We start from the raw sequence: 26,354 nt of genomic DNA, 5'->3' as shown, positions 1-26,354 counted from the left end.
TCCCAGTGGTAGCCCCTCCCTCATCAGCTCCAAATCCCATCCTCCCTTCCTCATCTCTTCCCATGCTTCTCTACAAGTCCACTGATAGGGGAGGTCTTCCTTTCCTCTGACCCTAGTCTATCAGGTCTCATCAGGACTGCCTGTATTGTCTTCCTCTGTGGACTGGTAGGGGTGCTCCCCTCTCAAGGGGGAGGTGATCAAAGAGCCAGCCACTGAGTTCATGTCAGAGACAGTCCCTGTTCCCATTACTAGGAAAACCCACTTGGAGAGTGAGCTGCCATGGGGTACATCTGTGCAGGGGTTCTAGGTTATATCCATAAATGATCCTTGGTTGGAATATCAGTCTCAGAAAAGACCCCTAGGCCCAGATTTTTTGGTTCTATTGCTCTCCTTGTAGAACTCCTGTCCCCTCCAGGTCTTTTATCTCCCCCTTCTTTCATAAGATTCCCTGCACTCTGCCCAAAGTTTGGCCATGAGTCTCAGCATCTGCTTTGATACACTGCTGGGTAGAGTCTTTCAGAGGCCCTCTGTGGTAGGCTCCTCTCCTGTTCCCTGTTTTCTCCCTCTTCTGATGTCCATCTCATTTGCCTTTCTGAGTGAGGACTGATCATCTTACCCAGGGTCCTCCTTTTTGCTTAGCTTCTTTATGAGTACATATTTTAGTATGTTTATCCTATATTATGTGTCTAATACCCACTTATAAGTGAGTAGATACCATGTCTGTCTTTCTGCTTCTGGGATACCTCACTCAGGATGATCTTTTCTAGATCCCACCATTTGCCTGAAAATTTCATGATTTCCTTGTTTTTAATTGCCGAGTAGCATTCCATTGTGTAAATGTACCACAATTTTTATATCCATTCTTCAATCGAGGGACATCTGGGTTGTTTCCAGATTCTGACTATTATGAATAAAGCTGCTACAAACATGGTAGAACAAATGTCCTTAGTGTACACTTGAGCATATTTTGGATATACACATAGGAGTGGTATAGCCGGATCCTGAAGTAGCCCTAGTTCTAATTTTCTGAGAAAGTACCAGATTGATTTCCAAAGTGTTTGTACAATTTTACATTCCCACCAGCAATGGAGGAGGGTCCTCCTTTTTCCCCATCCTCTCCAGCATGTGTTGTCACTTGAATTTTTTATCTTAGCCACTCTGACGGGTGTAAGGTGAAATCTCAGGGATGTTTTGATATGCATTTCCCTGATAACTAAGGACATTGAACATTTCTTTAATTATTTCTCTGCCATTCAATATTCCTCTATTGAGAATTCTCAGGAGAAAACAGGGAACAGGACAGGGGCCTATCACAAGCCTCGGAAACGCTCTACCCAGAAGGGTATTAAAGCAGATGTTAAGACTAATAGCCTAACTTTGGGCAGAGTGCAGGGAATCTTATCAAAGAAGTGGGAGACAGAAAAGCCTGAAGGGCGACAGAAGTTCCACAAGGAGAGCAACAGAGCCGAAAAAAAAAATCTGGGCACAAGGGTCTTTTCTGAGACTGATATTCCAAACATGGACCACGCCTGGAGATAACCTAGAACCCCTGCAGAGATGTAGCCCATGGCAGCTCAGTGTCCAAGTGAGTTCCCTAGTAAGGGGAACAGGGGCTGTCTCTTGACATGAACTCAGTGGCTGGCTCTTTGATCACCTCCCCCTGAGGAGGAAGCAGCCTTACCAGGCCACAGAGCCAGTCCTGATGAGACCTAATAGGCTAGGGTCAGATGGAAGGGGAGGAAGACCTCCTCCATCAGTGGACTGGGGGAGGGGCATGGTAGCAGGGGAGGTAGGGAGGTAGGACATGATTGGGAGGGGAGGAGGGAGGGTTCTACAGCTGGGATACAAAATAAATAAATTGTATTAATTAATTAAAAAATAAAAGACAAAGTTTAGAATTGTTCCCATAAGAAATTTACATTTTATTAATATGAACATTTTAAACGTACTATGCTATTCAAGAAAGCCTGCATAAAGCTCAAAAACCACATTTTTAAAATTCTCAATAATTACTAAGTTGTACAGGAACATACAGGTTTCCACAGTTTAGCTTTTCTTTTAGATTAAAGGAAAATGAAATACTGGTTATGTTTATGCTATTTTTTTTTTTTTTTTTTTTTTTGCTCATCTTGATAACTGTTAGGGGTCTTCATATGATTTCTTAAGCAAATTGAGAACAAGTTTTTATAACATGTTGGGCTGGTTCAAACTGCCCATGAGAGGACACCAAGCCATGTGTTTGCTCAATGGAAACGAACAGATTTTGTTTCTGCTTCCTTAACCCAGAAGTTGTTAGTGCCTCCAAAAGCTTAGTATAGCAAGGATGCTTACACAGCCTTCAATGAGTCATCTGTGGAGGCTAGCAAATATGGTGGGAAGGAGTAAATCCTACAAGTAATTCTTTGGTGCATTTTCTAACCTCCAATGCTGTAAGTTATATTTCAACTGGACATACTATGGTTTTTTTTTTTTAATTAAATAGCCAAAGAAAGGTAAACAATGCTCCTTACCTTCAATGACAGAGCAGTGTCTACATCAGTATCGTAGTACAGAATTACATTATTAGCCATGTCAAAACTCTCTCGGACTCCAAGATGATAGAAAAGGGAAGGCTGTCTGGAGATATCACTCATGTCCACAATGGCAACATCTGAGAAGAACAAGGACGCAAGAGTTGAGGCAGAGCTGAGGTGATCTATGTACTTAATTCTTGCTGGTGATCATTAATGATTATTACAGTAATTTGTATTTCTACTATCAGCTTTTTACATAAAACAGAATTGGGGAATTATTTATTAGGATTACCTTCCATTAGCTGTAAAAGAAAAACAGTAAGAAATCAAAAAATAATGAAGAGACATAATATATGCATGTATGACTACGTATGTGTGGGAGTATATATGTGTGAAACAGGGTCTCATTATGCTGCCCTTGGATGGATAGTCTGGAACTCACAGAGGTGAACTTGCCTCTGCCTCCTAAGAGCTGGAATTAAAGGCATGTGACACTATACCTGTCTTGTTATCTATTTTAAGTGCTGGGAACATACTCTCACTTAGAATTTGCCGACAGATTCAGTTTCTGTGGTGGTTCTTCTTCTGAAATAGATATACAAAGACTACACATGAATGAAAGGTACCTATTAATGAAAGGTAATGGAGCAAACCCCATGTGCTCAGCATTCCAGCAGTAGGCACACAGCCAAATATCTCTCTGTTCTGCCAGGGAAAATGTCCCTCATCTGTGTACCACTTCCCTGCATAGATATGTGCACACTATAAGCCGAATGCTCATATGCCCACAAAATTCATATATTGTAATGTGACAGCATTACAGATGGTGCCTTTGGCAGGTCATGAGGGCTGAAAATGCAAGAATAAAATCAGTAACCTCTTCTAGGAGGCTCCACAGAGTTGAGTTGTCCCTTTCTACCCCAAGGAGGATACTAGGACAAATGCAGACTGTTAACAGACCTGGAATTTGCTGGGGCCCAGCCTCTAGAATTAAGATATAAATCTGTTATTTGTATGCTAGCCAGGCTATGGTATTTGGTTCCAGCAGCCTGAAAAGACTGTAATACACAGTATATTGTTTGATTTAACGTGTCTTTGAACTTTATATCCGTTAATACTATTACAGTTGACACATTCTTTGATTTTCTACTGTTTGATGTGACTTGACCTATTTGTCTCAGTATAGTACTTACCTTTTAATTTCTGTGTAAAATTCTAATGCATGATGACTAAATCACAATTTCCTTACTCAGTCTACATATGGAAATTTTAGTCAGTTTTTTTTTTTCTCTTTCCTATTTCAAGCTGTTACAATTAGCATTCCTGTGTTGTGGCTTCTGGTTCACCCTAGCCATAAAAATGTTCCTTGAAGTTATGACCTGTAGTAGAGCTCTGTTCATAGTAGAGGAGCAACTAGTCGCATCAATTGCAGCACGTTTAAAAGTGCCTGGTATTGGGGGGGATCCAAGATGGTGGCGACCAACGTGTACTGTGTCTGAGAGTCAGAGGATCTGAAACTCTGAAATTGGTGAGTGGAGGGGCAGCTGAAGCCAGAAGATCAACATTGAGGCTTCCTGGACAAGAGGGGACAACACGTGAGCTGAGGCCATTTAGATTCGGGTCACCCTCAGACTTCTCTGGCAATGGAGAGTGGCAAACATTTGGTCCCCCTGCACTTCCCCTTTTCGGACCTCCCTCCTCCCCCTCAGTGGAGGTGGCCCACAGTGCCTGAGACTTTTAGCACAGAACTCACTGCCTGGTGACTGAGCCAGCAGAGGCGGGGCTCCAAGCTCCTTGGCAGCTGCTGCAAGCTGTACCAACCTTCAGGGTCCCAGGTCCACGGGACCAGCCTTCAGAGTTCAGGGTCCGTGGTACCAGCCTTCCGGGTTCTGGGTCCTTGAGCAGCTGTACAGGCCCTGCTGGGCCTCCCAGGCAATGACTGTACAGGTCACGCAGTCCCTCAGTGGTGGACAGCTGGCTGTACAGCCTGTGAAGTCTGCCAGACCTGTCAAGTCACCCAGATACACCAGGCCCACTGGGCCAACCAGGTCCGTGTACCACTGTAGTGGCTCTCCAGGACTTCCCAGCAGGCATCTGTACAGGCCTCCCAGTTCCGCTGCTATGGCTGCATTCCCAAGTTCTTCGCTGCAGCACCACTGAGCCGATGGAGCTCCTACACCCCCATATGCCCCAGCAGGCCCAAATCTGAGAGTAGAGAACAAGGGAAAACCCTGTGCTTTCCTGCTAGACCTCTAGAGAGTAGTGAGCCTTCAAGTACTTACAGAGGCTCAGATCCACAGTCCCTCTAAGCTGGCAGCCAGACATAAGAGCCCTCCTACCCACACACCCACTGTGGGAAACATAGGGATTCTTGGGACAGTGTTCTCAACATTGAGGCCCCTGTTCTGCAAGTCTACCAGTGGAGTCCAGGCAAACAACTCCTAGAGTCCAGACAGAGCTGAATACCAGTGGCCTGTAGTCCACTGAGGTATTCAGTGAATCTGTGCAAGTGAAGTGCATCTGCAAACACCACACGTGCCCATAAACACCACTCGTGCCCGGAACAACCCCAGTGCCTGCAACCCCTTCTGTGCCTGCACCGGCGCCTCTGCCCCACACTCCAGGCATCTACATTCTCTAGTACCCTGTCTTTCAAGACACACGTACACACACACACACACACACACACACACACACACACACACTCTTGCCCATGGGCATTCCTCCATTAGGGACAGCTGAAACACAAACACGCACAAACCAGTGAACCTCTCTCATCTTCCTGAAGAATACTCCAAATACCAAAGAAAGATGGTCCCAGTCTGAACTACAGAATCCAGGAACAAACAGTGAAGGTTACAGATAAATGTCCAGGGGTCAGCATAAGAACACATCCAAAAAAAAAAAAAAAAAAATCAGGACATCAATGGCTTCACCAGCAACCCCTAAAATCAATGGATACTCCAATTCATTGGAAACACAGGAAAATGATTTTAAAGCTATGATTAACCAGTTATAAGAGGCACATAAAGAGGAAAAGAACAAGTCTCTCAAAAAAATAGCCACACAAATGGAGACAAATAAAGAGGAAATGAACAAAGGTCTTAAAGAAATACATGCAAATATAGTCAAAGAGAGGCACAAGTAGAGGAACAGTTAGTAGCATATAGAGAGAAAACAAACATAATAATAGAGACCATCATAAAGAGACAAGAATCAACATTCAAACAGATGAAGGAAATGGTGCAAGGCATGAAAACAGAAATAGAATCAATAAAGAAAACACAAATAGAAAAAACCCTGGAGCTGGAGAATTTAGAGAAAAAAAAAAAAAACAAAAAACAAGAACCACTAAGGTAAGCATCACCCCTACAAAAGATGGAAGAGAGAATCTCTGGTGCTGAAGATACACTTACAGAAATTGACACTTCTCTCAAAGAAAAAGTAAAACTGGAAAATTTCCACACACAAAACATACAAGAAATCAAGGATGCCATGAAAAGACGAAATCTAAGAATAATAGGAATTGATGAAAAAGAAGATTCCAGGCTCCAAGGTCCAGAAAATATTTTCAAGAAAATCATAGAAGAAAATGTTCCTGACTTAAATAAAGAGATGTCCTTAAGCATACAAGAGGCCTACAGAATTCCAAATAGAACAGACCAGAAAAGAAACTCCTTACATCACATCATAGTCAAAACATTAAATCTGCAGAACAAAGAAAAAATATTAAAAGCAGCAAGGGAAAAAGGCCAAGTAACATAAAGATAGACCTATCAGAATCACACCAGACTTCTCATCAGAAATTATGAAAACCAGACGGGCCTGGGCAGATGTCATGTAGATTTTAAGGGACCACAGATGCCAACCCAGACTACTATACCCAGCAAAGCTTCAATCAACATAGATGGAGAAAACAAAATATTCCATGACAAAACTAAATTTAAGCAATATCTACACAACAACCAGCCCTACAGAAGATGCTAGAAGGAAAATTCCAATCAAACGAAAACAACTGCATCCAAGAAAACATAGAATACAGATGACTTCACAACAAAAATGAAAAGAAAACAAGCAATGAATCAGAATAACACCACCAACTCCACAATAAAAGGAACTAACATTCATTGGTTACTATTATCTATCAACATCAATGGAATCAACTGTCCAATAAAAAGACACAGACTAACAGAATGGTTGCAGAAACAGGACCCAACATTCTGCTGCATCCAAGAAACACACCTCTGCAACAAAGATAAACACTACCTCAGAGTAAAGGGCTGGAAAATGTCTTTCAAGCAAATAGACCCAGAAAACAAGCTGGGGTAACTATCCTAATATCTAATAAAATGGAATTGCAACCAAAATTAATCAAAAAAGATGAGGAGGGGCACTTCATTCTCAACAAAGGAAAAATCCCCCAGGAGGACATCACAATTCTGAACATCTATGCCCCAAATACAAGAGCACCTACATTGTAAATAAAACATTATTAAATCCATTCAATGGAAAAAAGACAGCATCTTCAACAAATGGTGCTGGTCCAACTGGATGTTTACATGCAGAAAAATGAATAGATCCATATTTATCACCCTGCATGAAACTAAAGTCCAAGTGGATCAAAGACCTCAACCTAAAAACAGAGACACTAAATCGATTAGAAGAAAAAGTGGGGAAGAGCCTAGAACTCACTGGCACAGGAGACAACTTTCTGAACAGAACACCAACAGCACAGGCTCTAAGATCAACAATCAGTAAATGGGACCTCATGAAACGGAAAAGCTTCTGTAAAGCAAAAGACACTGTCGTCAGAACAAAGCAACAGCCTACAAACTGGGAAAGGAGCTAAACAGAGAATCCTCTGTAGAGGAACATATAATGGCAGAGAATCACTTAAAGAAATGCTCAATGTCCTTAGCCATTAGGGAGACACAAATCAAAACGACCCTGAGATTTCACCTTACACCCATCAGAATGACTAAGATCAAAAACTCAAGTGACAACACATGCTGGAGAGGTTGTGGAGAAAGGGGAACCCTCCTCCATTGCTGGTGGGAATGTAAACTGTTACAACCACTCTAGAAATCAGTCTGGCACTTTCTCAGACAATTAGGAATAGTGCTTCCTCAAGATCCAGCTATACCACTCCGAGGCATATATCCAAAATATGCTCAAGTACACAACAAGGGCATTTGCTCAACCATGTTTGGAGCAGCTTTATGCATAATAGCCAGAACCTGGAAACAACCCAGATGTCCCTCACCTGCAGAATGGATACAGAAATCGTGTTACATTTAAACAATGAAATACTACACAGTAATGAAAAACAAGGAAATCATGAAATTTGCATGCAAACGGTGGGATCTAGAAAAGATCATCCTGAGTGAGGTATTTAGAAGCAGCAAGACACACATGGTATATACTCACTTGTAAGTGGATATTACACACATAATATAGGATAATCATACTGAAATCTGTACACCTAAAGAAGCTAAGCAAGAAGGAGGACTCTAGATAAGATGATCAATCTTCGTTCAGAAAGGAAAACAGGGCTGACATCGAAAGAGGGAGAAAACAGGGAACACGACAGGAACCTAATACAGAGGGCCTCTGAAAGACTCTACCCAGCAAGGAACCAAAGTAGATGTTGAGACTCATAGCCAAACTTTGGGCAGAGTTCAGGGAATCTTATGAAAGAAGAGGGAAATCAGAAGACCTGGATGGGTCAGGAGCTCCACAAGAACAACAAAACAAAACAAAACAAAACATCTGGGCAAAGGGGTCTTTTCTGAGACTAATACTCCAACCAAGGACCATTTATGGATATAACCTAGAACCCCTGCACAGATGTAGCCCATGGCAGCTCAGTCTCCAAGTGGGTTCTCTAGTAATGGGAACAGGGACTTGTCTGTGACATGAACTCAATGGCTGGCTCTTTGATCACTTCTCCCTGAGCTTGGAGCAGCCTTTCCAGGAAGACAGTGCAGGCAGTCCTGATGAGACCTGATAGGCTAGGGTCAGATGGAAGGGGAGGAGGACCTCCCCTATCAGTGGACTGGGGGAGGAGCATAGGAGAAGAAGAGGGAGGGTGGGATTTGGAGCTGATGAGGGAGGGGGCTACTGCTGGGATACAAAATGAATCAACTGTAAATAATAAAATTAAAATAAAAAAGAATGCAAAAAGCCAAGGCTTCAGTTGAAATCTATACTAACAGAACATTGTCTAAATTCACCACTGAAGTATCCCTCAACAATATATCAATTATAATTATTCCAAAATATGTTAATATGAAATAAGATGAAATATATAGGATTTTAATTCATTACTTAAAATTAAAAAGGCCTTTCGATAAAACCTGCCTAATATCAAGGTGGCCACAATCCCAGCACAAAAAGTGGAAGGGCTCCACCTGTCCCATGTCTAGCTGCTTGAGAAGGGAGAGTCAGTTTTCCTTAGGAATGTGACCCCATACAGGCGAATAGTAGATGGCCCTACACATATGCACATAGGCAAATACCAAATAGACGCAGTAGGTTTTTCCCTCTCTATTTTTTTAAGGCTTATAAAGTTGGGAGAGAAAAGTAGTTAAGAAAATAGGAGAGGAATTGTAGGGAAGGGAATAAGGGGTAGATTTTATCAAAACACATTATTTGCCTGTAGAATATCAGTTTAAAAAAACATTTCATCAGTCTTAAACCATAATTTTGTTTTAGTTTTTAAGAGACAGGGTCTCATGTAGCACAGGCTAGTCTTGAACTTTCTGTGTAGCAACAGATGATGTTGAACTCCCCACCCTTCTTCCTCCATGCCCCTAGGGGCTAAGAAGTACATCACCATGACTGACCTTTAAACATTTTTGTTAAATATTTTACAGGTAACAAATAAAAACTTTTTAGTGTGGTTGAAGAGTACTGAATTTATGCATCATGGCATTAGTTAATGGTAGGAAGCAAATGATTGACCTCAGAGTAGTTGTGTGCTCATGCTGGCTCATGCCAGTCTTTAAATATACTCCAGGTTGTCTGTAAGCCTATTTTCCTCCCAGTAGAAAAAAAGAAAAAGGAATATTTATAAATTAGAGTGTTGTTGTTGTTTTTTTTTTTTTTTTTCTAAATGCAGAGCTGGCATTCAGAATAAGTTTTTTGCCAGAGACATTTAAAAATCTAATTGGAAACAGGTGTGACGCATCCTCTACTCCCAGCACTCAGAGAGGCACAGGCAGGCAGATCACTCTGAGTTCCAGTCCAGCCTGGTCTACAAAGTGACTCTGGGACAGCCAAGGCTACAAAGAGAAACCCTGTCTCAAACAAACAAACAAACAAACAAACAAACAAACAAAAAACAAAACAACAACAACAAAAATCTAACTGGATGTATGGTAATGCTGGTCCCCTTAAAACTGCCTTAAAAATAAACAGCTCAGCTTTACTGAACAGAAGCCATGTCTACTGACTTTTGCTATGATTAGATCTGTCTTTATTCATTATTCCTCATTTCCAACAAACTTTAGGTCATTTCAGTACAAAGAGTGCTGTTAAATGTCATTTAAACATATTTTCCAATATTATAAAAAGCAGAAAGCGCTAACCCACCAGTTAATTCAATGTCAAGAGGTCAGCACATTCTTACTGAGTGCTGTTATCACATGGGTAATATCACTTGCTCGGGGTTGTTGAGATTTAACTAAGAGGAAGAATGGTAAAGATAAGGGCACCAAGAAACTCTATCTTTTGTCTCCTACTACCTAATTTTTTTTTTGAGACAAGTTTTTTATATGTAGCCCTGGCTGTCCCGGATTTCTTTTGTAAACGAGGGTGGCCTCAAATTCACAGCAATCCACCTGCCTCTGCCTCCTGAGTGTTAGGATTACAGGCGTGCACCACTGTGCCTGGTCTCATTCCCAATTTTGAAGACCAAAAATCAATCATCTATATAAGCAAACTATGTGTGCCCACTTAGGTGAACAAATCTGCTGTGTCTAATTTCAGTTTGCACACAATGAAGTATTTGTAAAACACTATATGGCAGACTTACATACTGTGTTTGCACATGCATGTTGCTTTCCAACTAACACTGCAGAACAACACTGTGCCAAATTATACTGCAAGCTAGGCTGCGGTTTTAGTGCCCGCAGCATCATTTTCTAAGCACAATCTCTTCATTCAAAAAAAAAATGTGTTGCATCACCCTTGAAATATCCACTATTTTAGAGTGGAACTGGGTTTGATGTGCTATTGCCATCATGCTTTCAAGAACTGCATTGCATCCCAATAAAGTTGTCAAAAACTTAAGTACTACAAGAGTCACCTCCCCCTGAGGGGGGAGCAGCCCTACCAGGCCACAGAAGAAGACAATGCAGCCACTCCTGATGAGACCTAATTGACTAGGATCAGAAGGAAGGAGAGGAGGACCTCCCCTATCAGTGGACTTGGAGAGGGGCATGCGTGCAGAAACGGGGAGGGGAGGGTGGGATCGGGAGAGGAGGAGGGAGGGGCTTATGGGGGGATACAAAATGAATAAAGTGTAATTAATAAAAAATAAAAAAGTAAAAAAAGAGTCATAACAGCAGCACTACTTGTGATTATCTTCAGACAGAATCAACTAAAACGCTTATTTATAAGAGAAAACAACTGAATTGTGGCATCTTCTTGCACTGAAATACTACAGTAGCAGTTCTCTACCTGAGGGTCACAAGCCCCTCAGGGGTCAAATGTTTCTTTCACAGGGGTCATGTAAGATCATCAGAAAACACAGGTGTTTATATTACAATTCATTAAAGTCGAAAAATTAAAGTTATGAAATAACAATGAAAATAATTCTATTGTTGGAGGTCATCACAACTGGAGGAACTGTATTAAAGGGTCACAGCATTAGAAAGGTTGGGAGCCACTGTACTATAAGAGAATGGCAAAGATTAAGCAATGGCTATAGTGATATAAACAAACTAACAATAAACAAAAGGAGCCAGACATGTAAAGGTACTAACTCTAAAATTAAATTTATTTTTAAAAAAAAGGACAAAACCAGTCAAAACTCACCCACTTTTTCTACATATGCTGTATATCTATTAAAAAGGAAAACAAATAGCACACTCAAAGCTGGGTTTTGTGTCTTTTTTGTGTTTTTTTTTTTTTTTCAGCACAGAACAAGGAATGGAGTTGAGGTGCAATCTTTCATCGCCCAAACTCAGAAACCATTTTGTAAAAACTGCAGGAGACCCTACTACATGATGATTGTTGAAGGGATTATCAGATTCTCAAATGCACCAGGCACATTTTACTCTATACACTGAGGTTTCGGGTATGGTTAGTGGAGTGAGTTAGAGAGGAATGGTATGGAGAGAAATGACAGTAAGCGCTCAATCAGTTCAAGCCACTGGCATTTATTTGGAGACATCTATACGCAGGCATTCCTTTTAACAAGACTCAGATACGTTAAGTTATCCAGGGATATATAGCCAATGGATAAAACAGTAGACTTTCAAATTCTGCTGCATAAACCCAATATATCACTAGCATTCCACAGGTCAGCGGGCTATTATGTTAGGATACATGTTAGTCTATTTGGGCAGATGTTTTCTCCAGAAAGCAGTCAGGCCATTAACCTAAAAAAAAAAAAACCTGGACTTCTGAGCCTTTAAAGGATGAGACGAAAGAAAACAGCAAGGGTCCTGTTTCCACCCTCCAAATGTCACACTTATTTTAGGCCAAGACTAGCCTCTCTAAATTTGTTAAGCCAAGGTTTATGGCATAGATAACAAAACTGGAAGCTGACTGCTAGGAATCAAAAATAATACAAATTCCCTGGTAACAAATACCATACAGCCAGTAAAGCAATGGACCAGCTCACAAATCTCTCTACTTAGAATGCACTCAAGGTGAGCAGCTATGGTTCAATTAAATTCTGCAGCTGCAATGTTTCTTTTCACATGGCAAAGCGTTGAGGGCATTCCAGATTCAATGCTGACTGAGTAGTAGTAACAACAGAATAGAAAGGAGGTGGCTCAGGATAGGACCACCAAAGGCCTGGTATATCAGAAAACAGTTGAGATCCAAGCAGGGGCTCATACAGTCTGGTTCCTTGAGTGAAAAGAAAACATGGTGGCACATCAGATCACTCTCTCCAGTCAGGATGGAGTGAGCCAGGCAGCTTCAGAATTACAAGCCCATCTTTAATCTCCTGCTATATTTATTTAAAAAAATAATACTTAGGTAGTTCTGAATAGCCAATAAGAACAGTACTGGTAGCATTCTATTTTCACTCTATTGTCAAGGTTTCCGGTCTACTGTATGTACCCAGCACTAAATACTTTTGTAGCCTTATAGTGTGCTAGGCAGGTGCTCTGCCACTAAAGCACATTCCCAGCCTCTGCTGGAGTTCTTTTAGATATTTTCCATGAGCCTGTGGCTTTCCTGCAGCAACTCCAATCAACCCTTTACTAATGACACAAAAAGCTAAGGTACACACACATAAAAAAGCATAAGAACACAGTGTTGAGCTGCTATGAGAACAGAAGACAAGAAATGCCCAATGTCACACCTCTATGGTTCCCCACAATACACCTGGGACAGTTCAATAGTTGCCCTCCCCCACCAATCTGGTTCTAGAACAGCATTGTCAAGGAGACCTTCTGCCACGAGGAAAACATTTTATATCTTTGCCATCCCCCACACAGCAGCTGGCTGTCCATACTTAGTACTTGAAATGGGGCTATTCTGATTCTACAAATCATATTTTAGTACATTTCAAAATCATTTAAATTTAAACGGCTACATATGGCCAGAGGATATTCAACTGGACAGTCTAGTTTTAGAAATTTTTATACAACATCCAACAACAAATCTCTACTTTAAAAAAAAATTTTTTTTTTTTGGTGGAAAATGCCAAAACGCTTGTGAGAGTGAAGATCAGGAAGCCAGGGGAGGGGAGGGAGGTGTTGATAATCTATTAAATCAAGAACTCCATTTACTGCACTGGCATCGATAGAAATTATTCACGCCAAGGGCAAGACTGATCAGAGGAGATTCATGGTATAGGCAGCAGTCAACAATGAACAGTGAACCCAGAATGCGCAAAAGTGATGCTCTGGGTGCTCAGATTTGCTGTCTGCACTGTCATACCCCATCATCTCAAAGAAGAATGGACCACAGGCAAAAGATGTGCCATACAGGCATGTAAACATATGCCTCTTGACCCAGAAAAGCAAAGGCACTACACACAAACTTGCTGTCAGCAGGCAAGAGGGGAAGAGCTGTACCTGATGGTGTAATGAACATTTTACTTTTCTAAGAATCTGTTCAAAGTCCATTTCGGAGCAGAATGAATAGGAGTCAAGAAAACCGAGTGGTTCTAGGTGAAATGGGCTCCTAAACAACTTCTCTGAAAAAGATGTGGTGCTCAAGAGAATACTCAGCCTGGTCAGAAATGTCAAGAGAGTGCGCTCAATGGGTCCAGCTGCCACTTGTTTGAACAAGGTTGATGCTCCACCTCTTTCCAGATGGGGGTGTATTTGTCCATTTGCTGTGCAAAAAAAACCCCTACATCTGGGGCTGCCTTCAGTAAAGAAGGAATTGAATGGATTGGCACTGAGTAGGTAGTGGGGGGGGGGTGCTGCTCAGTGGTAGAACTTATACACACACGACTAAGACGCCTATCCTGCTATAAGACAACACACCATGAACACTGAAAACAACTCCTGAAGTCTCTGCTCATATGCTTTTAGGTTTCAGGTAAACACTCTTACTTTCATTTGACCAGAAACTAAGACCCAAACATCCCCTGGTAATTGCTATGTCACAAACAATGCAGATGAATGCCATCAAGGTTACCCAAATTTGTTCCCAAAGGTTAAGTAAGGAAAACAGGCAGGCTTCCTACACGGGAAGGAAATGTTGTCACCTCAAAAGCTGATGACATGAAAGCTGAATGGTTATGTCATGATCTCAACAGTGAGCCTGGAAACAGTGTCCAGGTCTAGCACTGGATTACATTATGAGATTAACAAGTCACACAGTGATAGCTTACACCTCACTATGTACATGAAAGTGTGTAAGAAAACACTAAGAGGAATCAACACATGCTCAGCAGGCACCAACTGCCACTTTCTGGTCGTAGAATGGAATCACCTAGAAGAATCAATCACACCCAGGGCCTCAGGTTGGATGTCATTAGTCTAAGGATGGGCACGATTGTTTTCCTAGTTTGTTTCAGGCAGAGGCTCACTGTGTAGCCTAGGCTGGTCCCAAACTCTGTACGTAGCATAGGATGGTCTTGACCTTGCAATCCTCCTGTTTCTGTCTACTGGGAGAAGCCGAGCGGGCCACATTAAGTTGACAAGAAGTTTTAACAGAACTCTCAGATGATTACAATAAATAGGCTGCATTGGGGATGTGCCAGGAGAAAACATGGGGAAAGGACTCAACATCTAAATTCAGTGGTTCCCAACCTTCCTAATGCAGCGACCCTTTTCATGTAGTTCCTCGTGTTGCCGTGATCCCCCAACCAGAAGATCATTTCCTTGTCACTTTGTAACTGCAATTTTGGTGTTAGAAATCATATCTGATACTCGACTCCTGTGGGGGTAGCGACTGAGGTTGAGAGCCACCATCTTTGGTGATAGTGTGTTTCTTAGGTTATTGGCTATTATAAAAAACAAAAAACAAAAACCAAAAAACAAAAACAAACAAAAAAAAAAAAACAAGAACAAAAAGAACAAGATAAAATGGGTCTAACGTGCCAATGGTACCCATCTATCTGTCCATGGGCTCCTTACTTGTTCTACCCTATCCAGGAGGGAGAGATTTGTCCTAAACATAAACAGTGGGGTGATGGAAAGGGGGACTGCAGGAGAGTGCGGGGGAAGCAGGTTAAGGGGGTGGCAGGGCTTGTAAGAGGGCCAGGACAGCTGGAGGGAGGTGGGAAGCAAGGTGGGGGGCGACCTCACCTGCTTCGTAGAAGGCATCAAGCACGGCTGTCTTCCCGAAGTCAAGCTCCCCAAAAGGGATGGAGGTGAGGTGGTCGCCCTCGGCCTCGCAGGCCCGAAGCAGGCACTTGAGCGCACCAGCCTCTGGGCCGCTGGCCGCCGCCCCCTGGGAACTTTCGCTGTGCACATATACAGCCCTCAGAACCCGGCGGCGCGGCCCGCACCTGCCCTCGGCGTCGCCGCCTGCAGCCTCCACTGAGCTCTCCAGCTTGGCCAGCCCCGCCTTGCCCTCGGGTCCCGTAGGCAAGCCACGGGGCGACTCGCCCACCTCCTCCAGGGCCTCAGCTGGGGCCAGCCCTCCTCCTTCTCCTCCTCTTCCTCCGCCGCTGCCGCCGCCGCCGCCTTCCTCCATGTGACTGGTCCGCAGGGCTGGCGGCTTCGAAGCTGAGGCGCACTACCCGCCGCACCTGCTGCTGAGCCAACGGACGGACGGCACTGGAGGGACCAGGCAGCTGGAGGGACCAGGAAGCGTGCGGCAAGCCCGTGCCGGGCAGGTGACCACGGCTTTTCCAGCTGCCCACTGAGCAAGGCGGCCTTGCCCCGAGCACTCTTTGAAAGCCCGCGAGAAAGAGGCGGGGGCTCGGACGTCAGGGCGGATAGAGGGGGCGGTAGTTAGAGCCTAGGGGCAGGAACGGGAAGGGCGCCCCCTTCCGGCTCCCCCCACGCGCACCCCCAGCAGGACGCTGGTGGAGTTAGGGATCGTAGGGGTGAGGTGTTTTGGTTCCCATCTCACCCTTCTAACTGGATTCCTAACTTCCTTCCTTCTTTCCTTCCTTCTTCCTTTCTTCCCCCCTCTCTCTTTTTCTCTCTCCCTTCCTTTTCTTTTCTTTTTTCTCCTTAAAACAAGTTGAAGCTTTCAACCGCAGTAGCCTTTCAAGGCACTAATTGGTTATCAATATTGAATTCCAAACTAAATGCGGATGTGGCTTGAACTCCATATTGGGGTGAGCAGCGCTTCATTGGATGCCTGTCCCTGCCAAGTACATTGCCTCCTCCAGCCCCGTCCTGCAGTTTTATTTGTCTTGACTTTGGTAGTGACTTTGACCAGGTATGGGGAAGGTACCAGCAACAAACGTTTGTTTGCCCGGGGAAAATAGACTCCTGTGAATGTTCATTGCCTTCCTGACCTCTGAAATACCAAGGCTCCAAAGAGGTCTCCACTCCATCTTTTGCACCTTACCATTTTAGTATCCAATAGTAAATTATGTTTAAACAATAGTATACACTACAAGTTGTCATGGGGGGGGGGGTGAAGTTTTTTTCTTAACAGCAGCTACCAAGTGTAATTCACACATCACCTAGAACAAAAGGACTAGATGGATTTTTAGTATAGTGCCAGCTCTGTATCCATCACCACAATTTTTAGAATACCTGGTACCCCATCCCCTCAACCACAGTACCAATTAGAAATCGCTTTTCATTGCATACGCTGAAATAAGGAGTCCCTGGCAAAATACCAGCCCTGGCTCTAGATTTGCCTGTTCTGTACATTTAACATTACTGGATAGAATCATCTAAAGTGTGGAATGAGGTTTCCATATGCCCTGAGTCTAATGCTAGGAGGAGGATTTCTGGGTTCCATCAAGGGAATGTTTAATCTTCAGAGAAATGCCCTGCTTTCTTAAGCGGTTGCATCATTTCACGTTCCTATGGCAGTGCATGGGTGTTCCGCTTCCTCCACAACCTCAGCAACACTCGCTATTGTCTATCTTCCTTCATTACAGCTCCTAGTGGGTATGAAATACTATCTCATTCCAATTTGGGTTTGCAATTCCCTGTCACTTAAAGGCGGTCAGCATCTTGTTCTACACCTCTGTTTCATTTGTGTAACTTCTTTGGAGTATTAGGTTATCTAGGTATCTAGGTCATTTGCTCACTTTTAAAAATTATTTTGGTTCGTGTGTCCGTGCAGGTCATGTGTCCATGCATGTGGAGGTCAGAGGACCTCAGGCCATTTCTTAGGTACCACCCACACCATCCGATTTGGTTTTGAGGCAGGGCCTCTCTCTCTCTCTCTCTCTCTCTCTCTCTCTCGCCTGGAACTCACCAAATAGGCTGTACTAACTGCCTGGCTCCACTTCACTAGTGCTCTGTCCCATTTTCCCCAAAGACAGTAAAAAATGCCCATAGAAATCCTTCCCTAGTTACAGCCTTAGTAGAAATCAGGAGTGGCAGCATTGTGCACCATGAGGAAATCTGTGAGAACACTCAGACAGAACTCAAAAATCTTTCAACATCTGTGTTCTAAGACTTAAAAAAAAAAAAAGTTTGGTGCTATACAAGGACATCTGTGTCCTTTGCAACTTTGCAATGCACAATAGTAATAATTTTCCTAATGTGCTTGTTCATCTGAAATTACTCCAGTGACTGGCACAGCCTTTCAAAGGGCAAAGTCACTCATTTGAAACTCCTTTGCCAGTGTCTTACTGTTGTCTTCACAGCAATCTTCTTGAATTCCTCTCAGATATCTCTGGGGCCTGGCTGATGGAGCGAAAAACCCAGGAGTTGGGAATTATGGCTTTAATGACATCTTTCTCTAAATACAAATCCTGCTGAGTAAAGCACCTACCATTTACCCAGCTAACAAGCACCTTCCCTGAAGTTGGCACACACAGCACACTATCGCATTGTCTCCAACAATTTGCACAAGTGAAGCAGGCCTCAATGTCCAATGCCCTTCCAACTCTCTCAAGACCCTCCGAGGAGAAAATTGCAAAATTCTGCATTGGTCTTGCCTATGTAGTTGAACCGGTGTTCTTTTCTCATTTGTGCCTTGTCCCTCATGTCCTGGAAACCTCTTTGTCCTATTACAGAAGCGTCATCAAATATTTTTCCGGACATGGAAAAGAATTCTCCTCATTGTACTTCCTCTCTGTGAATCTTAATGTAATCCTCTCCTACTGGGCAGCTTTTTGAGTACAGCCCCCAGCAGGGGCTCCTTTTTCAAGTGACACCAGTCTCCTCCATTTCACTAGGACATAATTTCTGAATCATTTTCCACCTTAACAAGCATCTTCTAGAAGATTCCCTTCTTGTCATCATTGTGTGTATGAAAGACTTTTTAAAAATTAAGCTTGGTTAGGTTCACACCAAGGTACTTTATGTCCTTTGTGGCTATTTTGAAGGGTGTTGTTTACCTAATTTCTTTCTCAGTCCTTTTGTCTTTTATATACAGGAGGGCTACTGATTTTTTTGAGTAATTTTGTGTCAAGCCACTTTGCTGAAGGTGTTTATCAGCTGTAGGAGTTCCCTGGTAGAGTTTTTGGGGTCACTCACGTATACTATCATATCATCTGCAAATAGTGATACTTTGACTTTTTCCTTTCCAATGTGTATCCCCTTGATCTCCTTTAATTGTCTTATTGCTTTAGCAAGGACTTCCAGCACTATGTTGAAGAGCTATGGAGAGAGTGGGCAATGCTTCCTCAGACAACTAGGAATTAGCGCTTCCTCAAGATCCAACTATACCACTTCTAGGCATATATCCAAAAGAGGCTCAAGTACACAATAAAGATATTTGCACAATCATGTTTGTAGCAGCTTTATTTGTAATAGTCAGAAGCTGGAAACAACCCAGATTCCCCTCAACTGAGGAATGGATACAGAAATTGTGGTACATCTACACAATGGAATATTACTCAGCAATAAAAAACAAAGATATCATAAAATTTGCAGGTAAATGGTGGGAACTGGAAAAGATCATCGTAAGTGAGGTATCCCAGAAGCAGAAAGATACACACGGTATATACTCAATCATATAGACATATAATATAGGATAAACCTACTAAAATCTGTACATCTAAAGAAATTCATCAAGAGGGAGGACTCTGGCTAAAATGCTCAATTCCTATCCAGAAAGGCAAAGAGGATGGACATCAGAAGAAGGAGAAAACAGGGAACAGGACAGGAGCCTACCACAGAGGGCCTCTGAAAAGCTCTATCCTGAAGACTATCAAAGCTGATGCTGAGACTTATGGCCAACCTTTGGACAGAGTGCAGGGAATCTTTTGAAAGAAGTGGGAAATAGTAAGATCTGGAGAAGACAGGAACTCCACAAGGAGAGCAACAGAACCAAAAAAAAATCTGAACACAGGGGTCTTTCCTGAGACTGATACTCCAACCAAGTACCATGCATGAAGATAACCTAGAACCCCTGTACAGATGTATCCCATGGTAGTTCAGTGTCCAAGTGGGTTCCATAGTAATGGGAACAGGGACTGTCTCTGACATGATCTGATTTGCCTGCTCTTTGATCACCTTCCCCTGAGGGGAGTGCAGCCTTACCAGGCCACAGAGGAAGACAATGCAGCCACTCCTGATGAGATCTGATAGACAAGGATCAGAAAGAAGGAGAGGAGGACCTCCCCATCAGTGGACTTGGGGAGGGGCATGCGTGCAGAAGGGGAAAGAAGGGAAGGATTGGGAGGGGAGGAGGGAGGGAACTACAGGGGAGATACAAAGTGAATAGAATGTAATTAATAAAAAAATTTTAAAAAAATTAAGCTTGGTTTTGTGATAATTGGATATTCATAGGCAAATATTGGGAATCACACAGAGCTAGCTTAGTATACCTTTGACCTAGTTGATTCCAATAGCAACATCTGCTTACACTAGTAGTGCATTATCACAACCAGGATATTGACATTGCTGTAACGAAGATAGAAAACAGCTACATCCCAAGGATGCATCCTGTTATCCTTTGGGAGCCACTACATCTCAGTCCCTGACCATCCCAGACCACTAGCCACTGGGAACCACTCATCTGTTCTCCGTTTCTGTAATTTTGTCATTTCAAGAGTGTTCCATAAGCTAACCATGATGAGACATACCTCACAGCCCTTGGGAGATAGAGCCAAGTAGATCAAGAGTTCTAGACTATCCTCCACACATAGTTTGCAGCCAACCTGGGCTATGGACTCTGTCTTTTAAAAATGTTATTTAAGGGAAATTATATACTGTGTAACTTTTTTTGGACTATTTTGCACCTTCTGTAATTACCTTGGAATTCAACTAAGTTGTTGCACTAATTAGTAGCCCTTTATATTTTATAGATGTGACACCTGTTCTTCAAACTAGATTCTAAGGATATGTGATTGGTTTACAGTTTGGAGCTATTATGAAGAAAGCTACTAGGAACATCCATCCACAAGTTTTTCTGTGATCATGAGTTTTAATTTTTCTGAGTTAAATGTCCAGGAGTACAAATTCCAAGTCATACTTTGGTGTGTGTGTGCCTGCATACGTGTGTGTTGTTTTATGTTTTCAGAACTTCAAAGTTGTCTTCTGAGAGGCTATCCCTCTTTACAGTTCCACTTACACTCTGTGCATAATCTAGTTTTTCACATCCTCAACAGCGTTTATAGTATTCTCATGTTTTTAGAGCCATTCTGACATTCTGATAAGGCTATGGTGATACTTCATTGTGGTTGTTTCTATAATTATTTTTTTATTTAAAATTTTTCAAATTCTAATTAAAATTTTAATACATCATTTCCCCTTTCATTTATTCCCTTCACTTCAATCCCCCAAATGCCCCCAACTCCCTCTCAAGATGATAGCCTCTTTTCTTTTATGATTATTGTTATACACACATATGTATGTATATATGTATATAAATGCATTATACACACACACACACACACACACACACAACCTGCTGAGTCTGTTTGGAATTGCTTGAGGGTATATGATTTCAGAGATGACTGTTTTGTATTGGCTCATCAATTAGGGGTCCATCCCTGGGAAAGACCGATTCTCCCTCTCTCAGCGGTCAGTATTTGATTGTAGTCATTTGTGTAGGGGTAGGGCCCTCTTGAGCTTTCATTCTCCAGTTTTAGCATATCTATTCGTATTGTCATCGTTCAGGTCTTGTTAGGCAGTCAAACTGCTTAGATATTATGGATGTGGCCTCCCTGTCATTTTGAGAAGACATAATCTCACAGCTGATTTCCTGATCCTCTGGCTCTTACAGTATTTTGCCTCCTCTTCCACAATGTTCACTAAGTCTATGAGTGGGAGTTTGTTGTAGATGTATCTGTTGGATCAGGCAACCCATCATCTCTGCATTTTTCTATAATGGTCTCTGTTTGCTCCAGAGGAGGTTTTTTATGCTGGCTGAGAGATTTATTTTAAATTTTGATTATTATCATTTATTACAGTTTATTCAATTTGTATCCTGGCTGTGGCCCTCTCCCTCATCTCCTCCCAATCCCATACTCCCTCCCTCTTCTCCCCCTATGCCCCTCTCCTAGTCCACTGATAGGGGATGTACTTCTCCCCTTCCATCTGACCCTAGACTATCAGGTCTCATCAGGACTAGTTGCATCGTTTTTCTCTGTGGCTTCACAACGCTGCAACCCCCCCCCCCCGGAGAAATGATCAGAGGGCCTGCCACTGAATTCATGCCAGAGAAAGCTCCTGCTTTCCTTACTGGAGAACCTACTTAGAGACTGAGTCTATGGGCTGCATCTGAGCCGAGTTTTAAATTCTTTCTCTGCATTGTCCTTGATTGGGGTATCACTCTCTTCAGGGCCCCCAGGGCTCAGGTTTTTTGTTTGTTTGTTTGTTTTGTTTTGTTTTTGGCTCTCTTGGTCTCCTTTTTGAGCTCCTATCCCCTCCAGTTCTATCTCTCCCTTCTTTTACCTGCACTCTGCCCAAAGTTTGGATGTGAGGCTGAGAGATATCTTGTTGCAGTTTTGATTTGCATTTTCCCAATGGCTAAGGCTGCTGAGCTTATTAGTTTATATACCTTCTTTGGTGAAATATTTGTTCCAATTTGGGACCATTTTTCTAATTGGATTTTAAGTTTTAAGTTTTTAAGTTTTAAGCATTTTAAGTTTTTGTGTTTTGTGTGTCTTTATATATTCAAGATCCTAGTCCTTTGATGAACGTGTCTTTGGCAGATCTTTTCTCTGAATTTATATTTTGTCTTTTCATCCTCTACTGGGGTTTATCATAGGGCAAACATTTTTACTCTTGACTAAAAACTGTTCTATAGCAGTCTCCACTAAGATTAAAACATTCTATCTCCCAGGGAAGCTCCTTAAAGGTAAACAACTACAAGAACTCCCTGAAACTGACCAGATTCTCTAGGTCTCCCCCTCTCAAGAGTAAACAATAGAAGCTGCTCAGAGGAGAAAAGCTGTAAAGAGTCTGAGGCCATATCATCAGTCTGGACACAGAAACCATCCAAGCTGCCTGGAAGAGGTTTAGACCAACTGAGTCACTTGGAAAAGACATTCTCCAAACTGTTGAGCTCCAGATTCCCAGATTTTGTGATCTGTCACCCATGCTGTGGTGGGATTTGGTGATGTAGCTCTCTTTAAGTCATTTCTCCTCTGTATTTCTCCTTACCAGTATATCTGTGAGTATCTATGAGTATCTGGTTCTTCAAGTTGGACTGTGGTGGTCTCTGCATATTAGTCTGTTGTATGCTTCCTGTCTCGGGGGAGTAGACTGTGTTGTGTCTCTCTAGGAAAAATCTTGTCACACAACAAGGGCCAATTTGTTGATTTTTTTTTTTATTAATGGATAGCACATTTTTCCAAATTAAATAATCTTTTACTTAAACCCAGGACCTGATTTTTTCCAAGTATCTTATAGGTTTTCATTTTACATTTAAGCCTATGATTCATTGGAAATAATTTTTGTGTAGGGCATGAGATTTAGGCTAAAGTTCATTTTTATGACTACGTATATTCAATTGCTACAGCACCATTTGATGAACAAGTTATCTTTCCTCTATCGTGTTGCTTTCCTCCTTTGGCAAAAATATCAGTTGTTACATATACACAGCTATATGTACAAAACAGATCTATGCTTTTGTTTTCTATGTTCTGCTCTATTGACCTGTGTGTGTGTATCACTCCATAAAAAGTGTCCAAAATGTGTTTTGCCTATCTTTGTATCCAGACTCTTAATATCTGATTGAGTACTCCCGTATTTGCCTTTTTTGAAATTGATTTAGCTCTATTAGTACCTTTGTTTTCTCATATCATTTTTGACAAGATTTAACTATCTACAATTTTGAAAGGAATGATAGTAAACCTTTAAGTCAGTTTGCAGAGAAATGGTTGAATATGGTGGTTAAATCTTCCAAAGTGGAAACACGGAATGTCTCTTCATTTACTCAAACTTTATTTAGCTCTTCCATTAGAACTTTCTAATTTTCAGTATGCAGATCCTCTCTGCAATCTTTAATGTAAGTGTAGACGGTATAAACATTAGCGTTTAGCTTCAGCTCCACATGTTTGTTGCTAATATATAGGAATATGGCTTTTGTGTTGCATAACCTTGCTAAGCTCAGTTATTAGTACATGAGGATTTTGTTTTGTTGAAATGTTTTATGTAGACAATCATGTAATCTGCAAATAGGGACAGTTTTATTTCCCCTTTCCAATCTGTATTGCTTTTAGTTTGTATTGCCTTATTACTGCATCTAAAACTTGCAGTAGCATGCTGAAACGGAGTAATGATAGCAGGCATCCTTCTCTCATTCCACATACTAGGTAAAGAATTCAAGTCTTTAACTCTGAGTGCAATTTTGGCCATTTTGTTTTGATTTTTCTTTCTTTAGATGGTACTTATTGAGGAAGTTACCTTCCCTTAGTATCCTTTTTATTTATCATGCTAGATGACTGGATTTGTTCAAGTGTTTTATGCATCAATTGCTACAATCATAAGAATATTCCTTTTTTTTTGGCTGTCCATATATTTTTCATTTTAATTTATTCCACTAGAGATTTAATCAGTGTATATTATACAAAATAATGGATTTCACTGTGGCATTTTCATGCATGTACACAATGTACTCTGATCATATTCATTCCCCATTACCCTCTTTTACACTCCCTCTAGTACTTTTCAATGCTATTTTTGAAATTAAAATATAATTACATAATTTTTCTCCTTCCCTTTCTTTCCAACAACTCCTCCTGTGCACCTTCACCATACTCTCAAATTCATGCTCTCTCTCTCTCTCTCTCTCTCTCTCTCTCTCTCTCTCATGTGTGTGTGTATGTGTGTGTTCCTAATTATATAGACATAACTTGCTCAGTTTGTATAATGTTATTTGTATATATATGGTTTTAGGACTGGTCTTTTGTTACTGGTTAGCAAATTAAAAGGTTCATCCCAGGGGGACAGTACTTCTGATCTTAGTATTTCTTAGTTGCCTGTAGTTCTTTTTTTTTTTTAAGGGTTGGGGACCCGTAATACTTCCCTCTTCCACAATTGCATGTCTGTTGGTGTCATCCTTGTTTGGGTTTTGTTTAGTTATGCTGTTGAGACATCATAGGTATAGCTTTCCTGGCATTTCTAGGAAACATAATCTCACAGCTAACATCCTGCTCCTCTGGCTCTTCTACTTTCTACCTCCCTCCCCCACCCCATTTCTGAAACATACCCTGAACCTTAGGTGCAGGAGTTCTGTCATAGATGGATTAATTGAGGCTGAGAAATATATGGCCACTTGTTATCTGCATTTTGATTGGTTGCAGTTTTCTATAATGGTCTCTGTCTATTGCAAAGTAGATTTTTCTTATTGAAGGATGAGAATTACACCTATTTTGCTGGACCCTGGCACAACATGTCCATGAAATGTTTTTTTTTTTTAATTTATTTCTGAACTGAGCTGAGCATGTTGGCACAAGCCTTTAATTCCAGCACTCAGTGCGAGGCAGAGGCAGTTCAGGCCAACCTGATCTACAAAGCAACTCTAAGAGAGCCAATGCTACACAGAAAAACCCTGTCTAGGGAAAAGTAAATAAATGAATAAATAAATAAATGAATAAGAAAGAAAAAGAAAATTGATTTCTGTATGTTTAAATGTTTTAATTTATTTATTTACTTTACATCCCGACAGTAGCACCCTCCCTTTTCTTCTCTCAGTCCCACCTTTCCTCCCTCTTCCCCCCATCCCTTTTGCCTAGTCCTCAGAAAGGTGGAGGCCTCCTCCTCTACCAACTGACTCCACCCTATGAAGTCTCATCAGGACTGGCTGCATTCACTTCCTCTGTGGCCTGGCCAGGCTACCCCACCAGGGGGAAGTGATCAAAGAGCAGTCAACAGAGTCCATGTCAGAAACAGCCCCTGCTCCACTTACTAGGCAACCCACATGGAGACTGAGCTGTGTATGGGCAGGGGGCCTAGGTCCACTCCATGCATGGTCCTTGGTTGGTGCATCAGTCTGTGCAATCCCCCTGGGCCCAGATTTGTTGGCTCTGTCGGTCTTCTTAGGAGCTCTTGTCCTCCCTGGGTCCTTCTATCTCCCACTTTTCCATAGGACTCCCTGCACTCTGCCCAAAGTTTGGCTGTGAGTCTCAAATATGCTTGGATCCCCTGCTGGGTGGAGTCTTTCAGAGGACATCTATGATAGGCTCTCTTCCTTTTCCCTCTTTTCAACTGCTTCCAGTGTTTAAAGGCTTTTCATTTGGTATTTTTCCTTCATGTATGTCTGTAAACCATTTGCATGCCCCATGCATACAGAAGACATAAGAAGGTGTCTGATCTCCTGGAACTGAAATTACAGGCAGTTGTGAACTGCCATGTGGGTGCTGGGAATCAAGCCTAGTCCTCTGGAAGAACATCAAGTGCTCTTAACCTCTGAGCCACCTTTCAAGACTCAGATTTATTTATTTGTATATTTAATATATATGCATATTTTGCCTTCATGTATATATGTGCACCATGTATGTTTCTGGTCCCACAGAAGGGGCATCAGATACCCTGCAACTGGAGTTACAGATGGTTGTTAGCTGCCGCGTGGGCACTGGGAATCAATCTTAAGTTCTCCGATAGAGCAGCAAGTGTTCTTATGCTCCAAGCCTTCCTTCTCTGCTTTTCAAATATTGATCCAGCC

The 26,354-nt window shown here is 42.0% G+C and overlaps 1 protein-coding gene across 1 annotated transcript in view; it reads right to left on the bottom strand.

Moving 5' to 3' along the window:
• Positions 1 to 15,848, bottom strand: part of Map3k15 (mitogen-activated protein kinase kinase kinase 15) — a 160,257-nt gene extending 144,409 nt beyond the window's left edge. Inside the window, exons 1-2 of the mRNA XM_055615731.1 lie at positions 15,458 to 15,848; positions 2,511 to 2,650 (exon numbers count right to left, since the gene is read on the bottom strand). Of these exons, the coding sequence (XP_055471706.1) occupies positions 2,511 to 2,650; positions 15,458 to 15,848 (531 nt within the window). The remainder of the gene's footprint in view (positions 1 to 2,510; positions 2,651 to 15,457) is intronic.
• Positions 15,849 to 26,354: the final 10,506 nt, after the last annotated feature.

This window comes from Psammomys obesus, unplaced genomic scaffold (assembly GCF_907164565.1).
Source record: "Psammomys obesus unplaced genomic scaffold, mPsaObe1.curated_primary_1811, whole genome shotgun sequence".
Classification (NCBI taxonomy): Eukaryota; Metazoa; Chordata; class Mammalia; order Rodentia; family Muridae; genus Psammomys; species Psammomys obesus.
Note: the sequence above shows the minus strand (reverse complement) of the source record. Positions and strands in the feature narration are given on the sequence as shown.